At 38.3% G+C, this 14,461-nt stretch overlaps 3 protein-coding genes across 5 annotated transcripts in view; 2 read left to right on the forward strand and 1 right to left on the reverse strand.

Annotated features, from left to right (window-relative positions):
- The window catches only part of pan2 (poly(A) specific ribonuclease subunit PAN2), a 14,399-nt gene extending 13,887 nt beyond the window's left edge, over nucleotides 1–512 (reverse strand). For both annotated transcript variants that reach the window (XM_035522549.1, XM_027025825.2), the window contains exon 1: nucleotides 137–512. In XM_035522549.1, the coding sequence (XP_035378442.1) occupies nucleotides 137–155 (19 nt within the window). In that variant the 5' untranslated portion in view covers nucleotides 156–512. The remainder of the gene's footprint in view (nucleotides 1–136) is intronic.
- A 780-nt stretch (nucleotides 513–1,292) lies between these two features.
- On the forward strand, nucleotides 1,293–3,995 carry LOC113587240. Its single transcript, XM_035522645.1, has 6 exons — nucleotides 1,293–1,368; nucleotides 3,030–3,171; nucleotides 3,337–3,352; nucleotides 3,402–3,607; nucleotides 3,671–3,686; nucleotides 3,768–3,995. Exons 1-6 carry the CDS (start codon nucleotides 1,293–1,295, stop codon nucleotides 3,993–3,995), a joined length of 684 nt encoding a protein of 227 aa, XP_035378538.1.
- Nucleotides 3,996–4,641: 646 nt separating this feature from the next.
- On the forward strand, nucleotides 4,642–7,159 carry ormdl2 (ORMDL sphingolipid biosynthesis regulator 2). Of its 2 annotated transcripts, none has more exons than XM_027025839.2 (4): nucleotides 4,642–4,992; nucleotides 5,560–5,748; nucleotides 6,067–6,218; nucleotides 6,495–7,159. In XM_027025839.2, exons 2-4 carry the CDS (start codon nucleotides 5,575–5,577, stop codon nucleotides 6,628–6,630), a joined length of 462 nt encoding a protein of 153 aa, XP_026881640.1. In that variant the 5' UTR covers nucleotides 4,642–4,992; nucleotides 5,560–5,574; the 3' UTR covers nucleotides 6,631–7,159. The 2 variants fall into 2 exon arrangements, with proteins under 2 accessions (XP_026881640.1, XP_026881638.1); XM_027025837.2 differs by having other exon boundaries at nucleotides 4,645–5,023.
- The last annotated feature ends 7,302 nt before the right edge of the window (nucleotides 7,160–14,461 follow it).

Below are 14,461 nucleotides of genomic sequence, written 5' to 3' on the forward strand. Positions count from 1 at the left end.
GTTAGCAAAACAGCTAACCAGCTAAGATATTAAACTGGAATCCATTGCATTAGCATAGCATGTCAAAGCTGTCTATTTTATAGGAAAGAAACTCTAGGAGTGAACGATAAATTCAGTTTATGAACAAATTACATACCAGGAGAAGCAACAGTCATCCTTTCAGGATACAATCGATTATCTTAGCCAGATCCTAAACGCGTCTCTTTCATTCAAAATAAACACAACGCCCGTGTTCTACTTCCGGGACCTCGCACACTGCTGTGGCTTTAGTCGTATTTGCACAGCCCTCATTGTTTAATATTTTTGCACAGCCCTTACGGCTTTAATATTTTTGCACAGCCCTCATGGTTTAATATTTTTGCACAGCCCTTATGGCTTCAATCTTTTTGCACAGCCCTTATATTTCACTTTATGACACTGACTGAGAAATGCACATGTTCAGTATGCAAGTATAGGAACATAGAAAACGCACTAACACACGCCGATAAACCTTTCCCCTTTTCCCCATGTATTCTCCATTTTCAATTTTCTGTTTTGACCTCTTGTTTTTTAATTAACATCACATGTCTGCGTAGACGTCTGGTTAGGCGAGTCTAATAACTGCCTGTCTTAGAGGGCAGTAAGCGTGCACTACGCGCAGCATCAGCTGTTGCCATCTCCCGTTCAAGCATCCGTCTGCTGCAGTGGGCCACGCGTAGTTCGTGAATACCTTTAATTAATTACTTTTAGACTCTAGAACTAGTTCATCTTGGAAATCTGGGAAAGGCTATAATTAGCTATAGTTTCTATTAACTTGATTTTACTTACATTTACCTCACGAATAAATCAACTAACCCAGTTTATTTTAATAATAATTATTTTGTCTATTTGATATTTGAATGTGTTCTTCTGTCGCGCGATTCGCAAACCCAAACACACACACACACACACACACACACACACACACACACACACACACACACACACACATACACACACATACACACACACACACACACACACACACACACATACACGATAATAATAATCTGCAACCCACGACTGAAACTGGCTTTAAAAAAAACCTTTATTCCATGTTAGTTTATGACAAATTAATTCATTAAACTAGATAAGATTATATTTCGTGAAGTTTCACAAGGACAAGCGTGTGAAAATGATTCATCGGAATGTTTGGTCACTGTACTTTTTGACAGAGTTATTAATCTAACCATGTATGTCCTAAAATGAATTTAGTTTAGAGCTAAATTCACGTAGCAAAGGCTTTTAACGGTGCATAACGAAGTACCGCGTTCATGAATGACTTCCACATTGCATGTCTTGGACTGCAGTTTCACTTCCCCGGGGTACAGCGCTCAGTAGCAGCTCAAGGTCCACAATAAAAGAGCGTGACATTTGACCAAGTTTCAAATGAGGAAATTAATGTATTACGCTCAGGTTTCTAGGAATGTCAAAATATCTATATACAATGCTGGAAATTTTACCAAACCCATGCACTGATTTAAAGGAGTAATCCAGTCCACTTTACAATGAAAGATCTCTCATTCGCAAATGCGTCATCAAATTCCTGTATGAGACGCTTTCTCAAGACCAATGACAAGTTAATCTATTATGCAAATGAGGTGCAGTCCCCCTCCGAAGTGGGTAGATTTGGGTTACGTTTACTGATAAACGTGATATACACTAATCATTACTATTATATGTTGGTACAATTCATTTAAGAAATCACTCACTTCCCCCCACTTTCATATTAGGGTTAAGGCTTCTGAAATGAAGTTAATAATATGCCCGTCAAAAGCGACTAACCCATCAAATGTGCTCATGAGCAAAGGGACAATTTTTCGATTTTCCTTTCATATTCAGAAGTGTAATTTCTGTTAAACATCAACCACAATTACTTCGTGCATTTATTTTACATCATCTCAAAGGGGACGCCATGACTATGGGAGGTTTCAGGTTATTAAAATTGTTAGTAGGATAGCAGTCACAGTTGCCTTTAAGCATCTCATAGTCTGCCACACAGCCTGTATTCAGAGCCACTCATAATCTGCTCTTTCAAAAAGATCGAATGATGCTTTAGTTCAGCCAATTCTGCACCTTGTGGTCTAGTTTATTTGGAGCCAAGAGATTGCTCCATGTACCCTGCAAAAACGCAATGGCCAATTCAAGAAATTAATGAGTAGTATAGGCAATATGTCATTTTCTGCTAAAACAGTACTGTGATGAATTGTATTACCTATAGGCCTACAAACTTGTCGTGTCACCAAATCTAATCAACTTCGCTGCACTAAGATAAAAAAAATCTTATGCCTGAAAATGTTCTAACCTATATATTTTTCCCAACTACAGTTGCCAACGTTCGGCAAACTTTTACATGTTTATAAACATAAGAAGCACAACAAACTTGAATGTGAATTTACCTTTCTTTCCACAAAGGATGTTTTTACACATCCTTGGTGAATGTCGATTCAGAAGGTAGAGGATATAGTTAATGCTGATTTCTTTTCTCTACACTCAGTGATAAAATTCATGTAGGCTGTTTAATGATTATCTTGTAGTCGTCCTTATTTTAAACAAAAAACGAAAGTAGCAGCTGTCCTACGGCAGCTCAGTGATTAAAGTGGAAGCCTACCTGCAGTTTGGGAAACTCCTCTGTTGACTCACCGTCCTTATAAATAAGGTGAGCATACCACTACCAATACAGCTATCGAGGTGCTTAGAAGAAAAAGGATAAACATAACAGGCATTTGGTTTTATCAAGTTTTATTCATAGAAATATGGATGTATTTAGGCAATGTGCACTCTTCGCTGCGTTGTTCACGTTCACGTGCATACATGGAGCTCCGGCACGCGCTAAAACGGAGGTTAGCTACATTAATGGCAGGACATTGTCTATCTCGCTCAATGAAAAGGCACGATATTTGTATAAAGAGGTGCGTATTCTACAATATTTTTACAGGCTCAAGAATGTTCCAAAAATAAATTATTGTAACAATTTAAAGGAATATAAGATTTTGAATACAAATCAATAGTTTTCTCTCTTCAGATTGAGATCCCAAGTGTTATAGCTGAAGTCAGCGATCCTCCACTGATGATCCGACCTGAGGATCGGTGTGATCCTGAGAGCCTTCGCACGAATGCAGAGGTAAGAAGGCTTATAATTCCATGCTATATGTTATGCTGGCAATGACATACTTGGAAATGTAAAGCAATTTAAAGCACCACTCAAATGAAGAATGGGCATACCCGTTAACCATCATCGTTCTCACCCTGTTCATAAATACACAGCTAAAAGTCAGACATTGTGCAGCTATGAAAGTGACCTCAGTAAAACTTCAGGTTTCCTATCAAACCAGTAAGTGTGTCATTTAACTGATTATTTTCATCTGTTTGATTTATTCTAGCCTTGCCTGTTAAGGATCACTCTTGCTTTGAAAAACTACAGCAGGATCTTTGGGGATAATGGATTCTTTAATGGGGAAAATACAGATTGCAGCAAGTGGAGAACCAATGCTACAGCTGTGGCTGAAGTAATTAAACAACTACTGGTTACACTGCAGGTATGTACATCTATTTTTAAAAATAAACATTTAAACATGGGTATGGTTAGGCTTTGATGATAAAGGTAGACTTTACTAAGAATATTTCCAATATGTCCTCATTCTGATTAAAGGGTTAAGATATCAACTGTTATAAATTTAGTGTTGTCTGTTAATCAAAAGCCATTTTCCAGTCTGTTTTTTAAGTGTTGGCATTTGGTGGTTGCATAGACCTGGAACTATATATTATATTTGTATGTCCATGGAACTGCTGCTTTGTCCTTGCTAACTTTAATATCTGGCCCACAGGAACCATGGGACACTCCTGTTCCCTTGAATCTGCCTCAGTGGATGACTGAAGAGTACCTGTGCCGTGACAGTGCAGACCGACTGTACTCCTTCTCCATAGTGGTCGCTCGGGTCTTCAGCTTTTTGGGTTCGCGTCCTCAAATGGCCTAAAAGAATTTCCTTCAAGTAAAGTAATGTAATTCAGGATCATGTTGGTCAAAATATATACTCAACTACTACATTTTGAAGAAACGTTCTCATAATTACAATTTGTGGCTATAATGATAGCGAAGCATATACATTACATTCATGTGTTTATGTTTTACGTGATGTATTTATTAACTTATTTACTATTTATACTATACTATTTATTGTTATTTATTAAGGCATATATGTGGTATATTTTGAATAAACTGAATTACAGTATGTTACAATGTAACTTTTCTGAATATATTCTGTGATATAAAATAAATAATGTACAAGCCTCTGTTATTGCTTCTTACCTCAGTGCTGAATATTATTACTCCGCAAAGGAAATATGACGCCAGACAGAAGAACCGCATCCGCACACTAGAGTGGTGCACCCATGAGGAAACGACATGATCACTGTCACTGAATTTCCCAATCTGAAATCAAAGACTGTTTGTAAAATAGAGGGAAGGTGTGTTTTCCTGAAACATTCCCGTTACTCTGAATGGCTTCCTGATAATAATTAATTGAAAACATTATATATGCATATTCAAATTTTGGTGGTTTGTTTATGCATTTGTTTACGTAAGCCCTAATTATCTGGGGAGCGACACTGACAAAATCTTAGGAAGAACAGAACAGCGTTTAGGTTACTGCAGCATTCAGGCAGCCGTCAGTCACCGAGTCATCATGAGCTGCTTCCTTTTTCCTCTTTGTGACAATATTCCGAGCTGCGGAAATGGAAATCCTGCCGATAGGTATTTTACGTGGCAATGATGGACACAAAATGCAAATGAAGACAACTGCATAGGTTACGGATCTGCGTACGAGGCGCAACGGTTAGAAATTGCAATTCAATTAAACGTATTAAACATTACACTTTACAAAACAAGGGACGCTTCACGACAAAAACAGCAGAGGATCCTAAGTCCGGGTGGAGCCGCACAGGGTAATTCACGATTTCCTGGTTACAGTCAAGGTGGGTGGCTGTCATATGACAACAATCTTGAGTAAGTAATTAATACGGGTTTTCTTACTTTTATTAATTCGTTCTGACATGATGATTAGACAGCTTGTTTTGTTTTAAAGTATGCTTGCCATGCGTAAATATGTGGTGCACCACACAAAAGCATTATAAGGGTGTAGGCAGCCTGGATATGGAGAATGGCTAGCTTAGCTTGGATACCTTTACGCTTAGGTAACCTAGCTACCTAGCCATCTCCCGGCTACATCAGGTTCTAGTTGGCTGGTAGAACTGTTAATAGTTGTCGTATTTGATAACAGATACGTTATAATACCTAACCTAACTAGCCTAGCTAGCTCCAAATCTTTGTTGTTTCTGAAGAGCTAACGCTAGCAAACTAGCTTAACCCCGCTAACTCTACGGCTTATAGCGTATATTCAAGTTATAAGGGAAAAAAAGTTTTATTGTCCCAAGTATGACACTTAATACAACTGTAATCTCGAACGCGTAATGATCTGAGCACTTAAATACCGCCCGTAAACACACTTAAAGCTCATGTAAACGCCTCCCTTCTTCTTTCAGTTTTTGTTTTGCGAAATGAACGTGGGCGTGGCTCACAGTGAGGTGAACCCCAACACGCGGGTCATGAACAGCCGCGGGGTGTGGCTCACCTACCTGCTGCTCACCGTCGTGCTGCACGTCGTGCTGCTCAGCGTTCCTTTCCTCAGTGTGGCGCTAGTGTGGACCTTAACAAACGTGATTCACAATCTGGTGAGTCAATGCAGGATGAAGACGTTTCAAATAGAAGATGTGCGTAGATAGCGAAAGTCATACAATGTGGATATACGTACTTGTACTTTACATGGGTATTTTCTTTCAGACAGTCAGTCATTAATTCTTATTAGGAGATAGGAAATTAATCACTGAGGAAAAGTGTATATTCCTGTGCATTCACTCGTTAGTCATGGTCGTGTAATTGAAGAAGGAAGTTTAAAAAAACAAAACAAATTCAAATGATTTTGGTTTTTACTCTCATTAAAACCTTCTCTGTCCAGCCTGTAGTGCAATGCTGACTGTTTTATTTCCCAGGCGATGTATGTGTTCCTGCACACAGTCAAAGGGACCCCGTTTGAGACGCCAGACCAGGGTAAAGCACGTTTGCTCACTCACTGGGAACAAATGGACTATGGTGTCCAGTTCACGTCATCAAGAAAATTCCTCACCATTTCACCCATAGTGCTGTGAGTAAAACACTGGCGTCAGTGTCCTAAGCAACCAGATCCCATGAACAGCTTGATTTATGTAAGAAATTCATGAAGCATGCTGGGAGCTGGTGTGTGATTGAGGATCATATCTGTTGATTTAATTTGTCTTACACGGCTCTCTTTACCAAACCGATATGCTGAAAATAACTGATTTGTTTTCAAGGCATTTCCTTTAGGGGCCATTATTTTTCATTTATGGGTGCTTGTTTGAATACAGTTTTCTTTGCTATTATGTCATTTGTTCTCCAATAGGTACATCCTGGCCAGCTTTTACACCAAATACGATGCCACCCATTTCCTGATTAATACGGTCTCCCTCATAAGTGTTCTTCTCCCAAAGCTGCCTCAGTTCCATGGTGTACGTCTGTTTGGGATCAATAAGTACTGATGCAACACAACCGACATGGAGAGATAAAGGGAAGCATGGAAGAGGAAAGTTTTATTCCGGCCTCTAATTTCATTCCTTTTCTTCTTCAACGACCGTAAAGAACCTACATTCTTACACTGTTTGTGAAAAGGACTTGTGGTTTTATTTTGCTTTTATATAATTATTGTTATTTAAAAATATTTTGTCCCATTTTATTGTTCAGAATTTTTTTGGGTAATGTGATGAAAGCAGAGGGCCATGTTGCAGCCCTTCATCACAAATGGTGTCAGATGTTTGATGGTATTGCTAGTCCATGAGGCCCAGGGTACGCTTGCTGTAGAGCAGTGTGAGGGGGACTGTCACCTCCTGAGGGGGAGGGCAGGATGATGGAGACCATCACTCAGGAAGACGACTAGGTTTGAGACTGGCTATGGTTTCTGTCCTCGGCCTTTGCTTCAGAGATATTCCACATTGTGAGTTCACTTCACGGCAGGTTAAATGAGTCCCAATAAACCTCACTGCTGGCAGTGTGCTTTTCTATTGGAGAAAATGGTTGTCTTTATTTTTAACTACACCCATCTCCAAAGTTGTGAGTGATCGGAAGTCATACTTCAATGTGACTTCAAAATGATTAAGAGGAACATTAATGAAATAATTAAAAAACTAAACTTCACTTCTTCTTTTTTTAACCAGTAGATGAATCCATTAAAATGATTGACTCTCTGTTCTGGGAAACCTCTGATAAATGCTGATATTCCAGTTATTTTTGAAGTGCCTTATCCTTTAATAATAATAATGATGATGATGATGATGATGATGATGATGATGATAATTTTTATTATTATTATTATTATTGTGTTTTTAATGGCAAAAATCAGAAAGGAAATACAATAATTTATTAACAGGAAATAATAAAAAATGCATTATTGGTATTAGTTATTATTAATGCAAATAATTATCAATAAATAATAATAATAGTGCATTTTATTATGTATTCTTGCATTTCTTTTTTTTGGCATTAAAAACATGGAGAGCATCTTAAACTGATGAAGTGAATCATTATGGAAAAAACTTAGTAGGAGACTGGAGCAATGCCAGTTTTAAACCAGTTTAAGATAATCTTGTGATGTCACGTGTAAACAAACTACACTCGATTTTGATAGCATAGCAGTGATCCATCTGGCTGCTTACATGTTAGTAAACAACTAAATGGCTAACAATATTTCAGTATTTAAAATTTACATTTTTAAAAACAGAAAAGGTAGGTTGTTACTAAATGTACTAAATACCACCTTATAATACAAGAAGTGCCAAATCTATAGACTATATGCAAATTTGTAGTGATTTAGTCAACATCTTAAATTAAAGCTTTCTTGATTTGATTTGCAGTGTTTGATTTGCAGTTTTTGATACACTACTCAGTCAGGGCACATGTTTATGCTTTTTTAGAACATTTTGAGGTGCATTGACAGAGATTAGAGGATCAATCTTTAAGTCCCCTGACATTAATTTCTAAAAGGACCCCCTACAAAAGACTCCAGTTTTGTTACTGCATGCAGAACAAAGGTTTGTTTTTAGATGCACTCAGGGATTTGGGATATTTGAGCAGTCTGTTGTTTCTCACATACTTAAAAGTGACTCTTATAAAAACTGCAAATAAAAGGTATGTATTTGGTGAATCAGAATTTTTAGGTACACATTACACCTCAAAGAAACAGTAATCTGCATTTCTTGGTCACTATAGCATGTTACTGCTTTGCTTCTGGTTACAGAGGAACACACTGTAATGAAGAATAAACAAAATGGAACAATCTAAAAATGTTAGAAACACAGACGGTTCCCCCTAATTTTCCTCCCTACTCTAATATTCCATGTTTGCTTAGCAACCCTCAACAAAGCTTATGTATTTGTATGTTTCTTTTGGTTTTGTGTTATTACAAAAAATGTTTGCTTATTATTAAATAAATGTTTGGATTAGTAGTTGTTACCATAATATAAGTATTTTAGTCCCTTAGATGGTTATCTATTTTCACATAGCAATAATGTGCTGCTGTATACAGACTTTTTAATAATTATGGAGGATTTCAACGGTTAGTTATATTCATTCTTGTGTGGACATTATAGTGTGAACAGTAGACAGTAAGTAGGGTACATTATAAATTTTCTATTAGAAACTTTTATATTTTCATTACTTATGTATTGTCTGTTGTGAAAAAAGCAAAAAGAAAACTTTGATGTTCATTAAAGTTTAATGTATTTTTATTGTGCCTAATAATTAAAAGTGTACTCAGCAAAACTGATGGTATAATTTGCTACGTTAACAAATGTGAAATACCATCACCTTGTTCTATTATTTAATAAGTTTACTTTATAGTAATCAAAGAGTCCAAAGTCAGGTGTTTACTACGAGGACCTGCTGACTGGTTATTAATACAGGAATCCTCAGAATCAATAAGAGTGGGAGTGACCATATAGGAGGAAGCCTGACACGCCCACACACGATTCAGTTCTGTGGTACATGTGTGGGGGATCACAGATATACTTCTGGATTACTTGTGTAGACCCACCTGTATGTCCTGGGGAAATCCAAGCATTTTACATGCGGCCCACGCTGGGGCTAGCCTGGTACTACCTACATACCAATGACTGTAGGGGAATCCCCCCTGCTGTCTCTACTGCGTGTGTGTCCCCCTAGTGTGGCTGGAGTCAGGTCGCTTTATGTATCAGGGAAGAGAATGGCATGAGGAAAATGAGTTCCCTCCTACCACATTTGCCTAGTATGCGAAACAAACATCTATTTATCAGGGAACTACATGCAAATGTCATCTTACTCTGCTAGACTACTGAAGAATCCTGCCCAGGCGATGTGAGACCACTGAGGGCAGCAATACAAGCAGAATTTGCATCATGCAGGAGCTAGCAAAGCTCACAAGGAAGTGAATCTGCAGTTTTGAATCTCAGCTAGAAGGAAAACACAAACCGCAGAGGGGGCAGAGTAGAGTACAAAGGAGACACTGTGAGACATTTCTGCTTTCTCACTGTTCTTGAGCTTCAGGCTGTGAACAGATCTCACTCTGACTGGGAAGGCTCCCATTACCGCACCATTTGAATAGAGATCTAGGGTTAGCCCAGCTGGTCACCATCGTCAATAGACATTGATATCTGGTTGAATGCAAGTTGTCATGTGGACATACCAACATTAAATTGTGATGTATGGTGACCAAAACCAACAATGTCAACATACAGACATGACATTCCAACATTTTTAGATGTTAATAGTTTGTTGACTGGAAGTCATGGTGTTATAAAACAAAAACCCAACATCTGACCAATATTCTACATTTAGTAAAAATTAAACATCCAGTAAGCATGGAGTTTTGTTGTATTTATCATCATAGTTCAGATTGTTATCCATGTACAATTGTATTTGCTACTCCATGCAATTGTGATAGATTTTATTAAGTTTAATCTAGTGGGTTCTAATCCAAAATGAATGAAGCGGACATAGACCTGGAAACAATGGGATTTTGAGAACCAGTCCACAACCGAAAAAGGATACATAACACATTTGTTTGGGATTCATTATTAATTTATTTTATACCTATTGCTTGACTACTTTTTTCAGAAATATTGTTTGGTAGCTGGTGGACCTACTTTGTTTCTGTATTAAAAACAGATCCCTCAGCGCTGCGTGTTGTTACTGCACCTGGTAAATGAATCTATAGCAAAGTTACCAAAACACAGTGGCTCCACCAACTGACAAGTAAGAGGACTGAAAAAGATCAGCTTCATAACTGAATCCCAAACCACCATGCAGTTGATTTTTTTTTTGGCATTCTTCAAAATCTTTTTCAGCTTCATGTTGCTGATTAAAATTTTGTTTGCAGCTTTTTCCACTTCATTAATTTTGGAGCAGCACACTTCTGATAAAGTGCTCGTCTCAGGCAAAGGTGGGGCTAATTTGGATTACCTACAGTAATGGAATAGCACTGTGTGGGTAAAAACTTGAACTAGCACTTTAAGTTGGTTAAATAAAACCTCTCAAATGTCACAGTTTACTGCAGTTTAACATATACAGTAATGACTGCATGTCATGACATAGTGTAATAATTATCCACCATGTGTTTAACATTCAAACGTCCAACCAGAGCTCCTAGGTATGATCAATTGTGTAACGGTTTCGTTACGGCTATGACCTCATATGCTCTACCAACTGAGCTACTGGACCCCCTCATGGACCAGAAATTATTGTTATTGTGCATTTGTAAAACCCAGACTGACCTTCTACAGATCACTGCAATGCTTCCCTGTGACACGTTGCACCCATGGTTTCTTTCTTTCTGACAGAGCTACTATCCACAAATAAAATATCATTAAATAATGCAAAAAGTTTAATGTCACAACCAATATCATCACTAGACTTCAACCTAAATAAAAATTTGTTTGAGATTTTATTTAGGTTACATTGTGCGACCTTTAGGCTGCATGGTGCGCCATGAAAATGCAGCTGTTAGATAAATGCCAAGCTACACAAGTATCAAGCCTGTCTGACTGACTTCATGGGCAGTCCAGAACCTTTGATAATATAGACAATCACATTGCTACTGGAGTACATGCAAGCAGGCCAGCTGTTAGTGAACGTGGGATTGTTGCAAATAAAATAGATACAGGGTTGCTTTGCCAGCCTGCGCCTAGACCCAAGGTAGCACAGTTAACACCAGCTCTTTTCCCTGGCTGCTTTGGCAAATGGATGTTGGTGATCAGCCAGATGCCTCCGAGAGGGATGTGCCTGTGGTTGAGCCTTTATGGTAGAGCCGGCGAGATCCCCCACTGCTCAGTCTGAGACTTAAGACTGCTTGTCTGTTATTATTTCCTCACCTGCAAGGTTAAAGTAAAGCAGTTATCATTTTTCTGTCTTTTGGTGTTCTGCATTTGGGTCAAACATCCTCTAACACATGATGGCCTACCCACATATTCTGGGCTGCTGATGGCTTAGATTAACCTCCTAGCATGAAAAACCATTAAGATGTTTTTGGCTTTTGAAGTCTGGTCACATTAGCTATGACGTTACACTTTTTGCATTATTAAGTGGCATCAACCTAAGTTTATCCTACCAATTTATTATACAGCATCTGGAACCTGGTGTCATCATTCCATCCCTTAGTCAACAATCATTTTCACATTTCACATTTCCTTCAGGATAAAATTCTCATGGAATTTCTATACTGTGCACAAGATATAAAATACCACATTTAGGGGCTCCGCAAAAAGCTACTTACACAAATGATAGAAATGTTCAGAAAGTTGTGAACAGTGGTTAAGGTACTTGACTCATAATCCAGGTTGCCAGTTCATGCCCTGCCATTGCCACTGTTAGACCCCTGAGCAAGGCCCTTAACCCCCTTAATTGTGCAAATTGTACTCAGTCATAAGATATGTTATAAATATAAATGAATTATTGTAGAAGAAAGATTATAGGAATAGCCTATATTCCTGTCTCACACCATTCCTCACTAATTGTTGGTTACTTTTTATCTAGTCTAACCCTGGATTTAATTAGCTACCTGTCATGGACGGTGACTGTGAGCAAAGGTAAGAAAATATATAAATTAATTTTGGCCATGATAACATTAGTTTATTAGTTTACATTTTTATATGGGACCTATCGAACAAGCATTGTCAGCAATGGATTTTGGTGCCATTTTCCATGTAGGTTAAAGTTTGACTTTTGACTTTGACTTTGATTGCATTGCAAGATTAACCAGAATGCTGTAAAGGTTTGGACTACATACATAAAATTAAATGAAATATAGCTAGCATAAACAGTGAAAGGAATAAAATCACTGTTTTCCCAATCTTGATGAGCCATAGTAGATAGCAAAAGTCCAGTGAATCACCACAGCAGTCCTGTTTGCTCGGGTCACCTCCGAGTCGACTGCAGCTGTTGGCAGTCCAGGGTTGATGGTTCTATATAACCTTAAAATTATGTGGTTGTTAAATTAAGGCATTAATGTAGGTTAATTAATCATTAACTAATTATCATAAGGGTTGGAGGATTTTAATATCTGCCTTCGGGTCATTTTGTTCCACTCCAGCATTGAAGCACAACCATCCAGGTGGCAGCATAATCAGGTATGCATCTAAAGTGCAGCCAAATGCACAGGTTTGAAGTTATCTGTCCAGTTAGTTGTTTATGTCTCTGCTCATTTCACTTTATGTATCTCTCACAATAGCTTTTATTTTGTGCATTTCTATTAGCCTAATTTTAATAGATTTAGTCTTTTGAATGCAGTAGCAAGCTAGCAAATAAGGGACATTTTTCTCAGGAAATTACATGAATTTAATATTTAGTGTAACCTCTAAACATCTGATGGTTCTGGTGGTAGAAAACAAACTTTTATTCTAGGATCTTTTTCTCTAAGAGCTTTTACTTGGCGCTCAAGATTTTCCATGTTAGCTAACTAAGTTAGTTTGTATGGAGTTGTAGCATAGAGTGAGTGTACAGCCTTAGTTCAGAGCAAGAGTCAAGAGGCTTTTTACTGTCATTTCAACTACAGCTTACCAGTGAAATGAAATAATGTTCCTCCAGGACCGACATGCAACACAGAAGAAGAACATAAGTGCAGACAATAAATCTGAAAATACAGATAAAATAGAGAGCAACACAGACCAATACACCAAGTGGATGTGCAAAGGATGTACCATATTGTTAAATGGAATACAGTTCAAAATTTGTTTATCAGTCGCTGGGAGTTGAGGAATCTGATGACATGGGGGAAGAAACGAGAACCTCTGATGATCTTTTCAGTTGTCTTCACTATGCAGGGTCTTGCAGTCTGAGATGGAGCAATGACCCAAACCAGGCAGTGAAGCAGCTGCTAAACATGCTGTAGAATATGGTGAGGATGGGGATGAGATGTTCTTTCTTCTGCCTCTTCAAGATGTAGAGTTGCTGCTGGGCTTTCTTGGCTATAAAGCTGGTATCAATGGTCCAGGTTCTCTGCTAGATGGAGACCAAGGAACTAGGTGCTTGTAACGATTTCCACAGAAGAGCCATTGATTTTGATTGGAGAGTGATCATCTTGTGTTTTCCTGAAGTCAACCACTATGTTTTTTACTTTATTCACATTCAGAGACAGGTTGTTGACTTTACACAAGTCAGTTAGCTGCTGCACCTCCTCTCAGTATGCTGACTCGTCATCCCTGCTGAAACCCACCACAGTCATGTCATCAGCAAACTTGATGTTCTCCAGAGTTCATCTGTATTAGCGCCACTCTTAGGCAGTATTTCTTAGGCAGTAATTCAACTAGACCTAATTCAACGAACCCACTTGCACTATGTAGCTTAAGGCTAACATCAGAGAATTACTGCTAAGAGAGGAGCTAACACAGTTGAATTCTGGAGAATTCCCAGAAGATTTGAAGTAAGAGGGAAAAAATGGCTGTTGCTAGCATGCCACTGAGACTTTCTGCGGTGCGTGCTCTAGGGATGGTGAAACCTTGGCAGGACAAAAAAAGAGTGTAACTGCATCTAAAGATAATAGAACTAATTTTATGTTAGAGAGCTGTTAGCTCTCTGAGTGAAGACACCAGTGGTTTTCTGGGTTTTCGCCATGACGTACCTTAGCCATGCTCAAACCTGCAATGTTTTTCTTTTTACTTTGAAAATAGCCAGCTTAAAGTAATTGCTTACAAGGGCCCTGTACATCATTGTGCAAGAGCATTGAGTGTTTACAAGTTTCATTCTTACTGATTTAACCAGCCATTACTACCTGGAATTAGAATCTGTACAATCTTTCTGAGCAATCTTTCTGGGCCCCTGAGCAAGGTGCTTCTGTGGAAATGGTTGAAC

Source organism: Electrophorus electricus, chromosome 24 (genome assembly GCF_013358815.1).
Source record: "Electrophorus electricus isolate fEleEle1 chromosome 24, fEleEle1.pri, whole genome shotgun sequence".
Classification (NCBI taxonomy): domain Eukaryota; kingdom Metazoa; phylum Chordata; class Actinopteri; order Gymnotiformes; family Gymnotidae; genus Electrophorus; species Electrophorus electricus.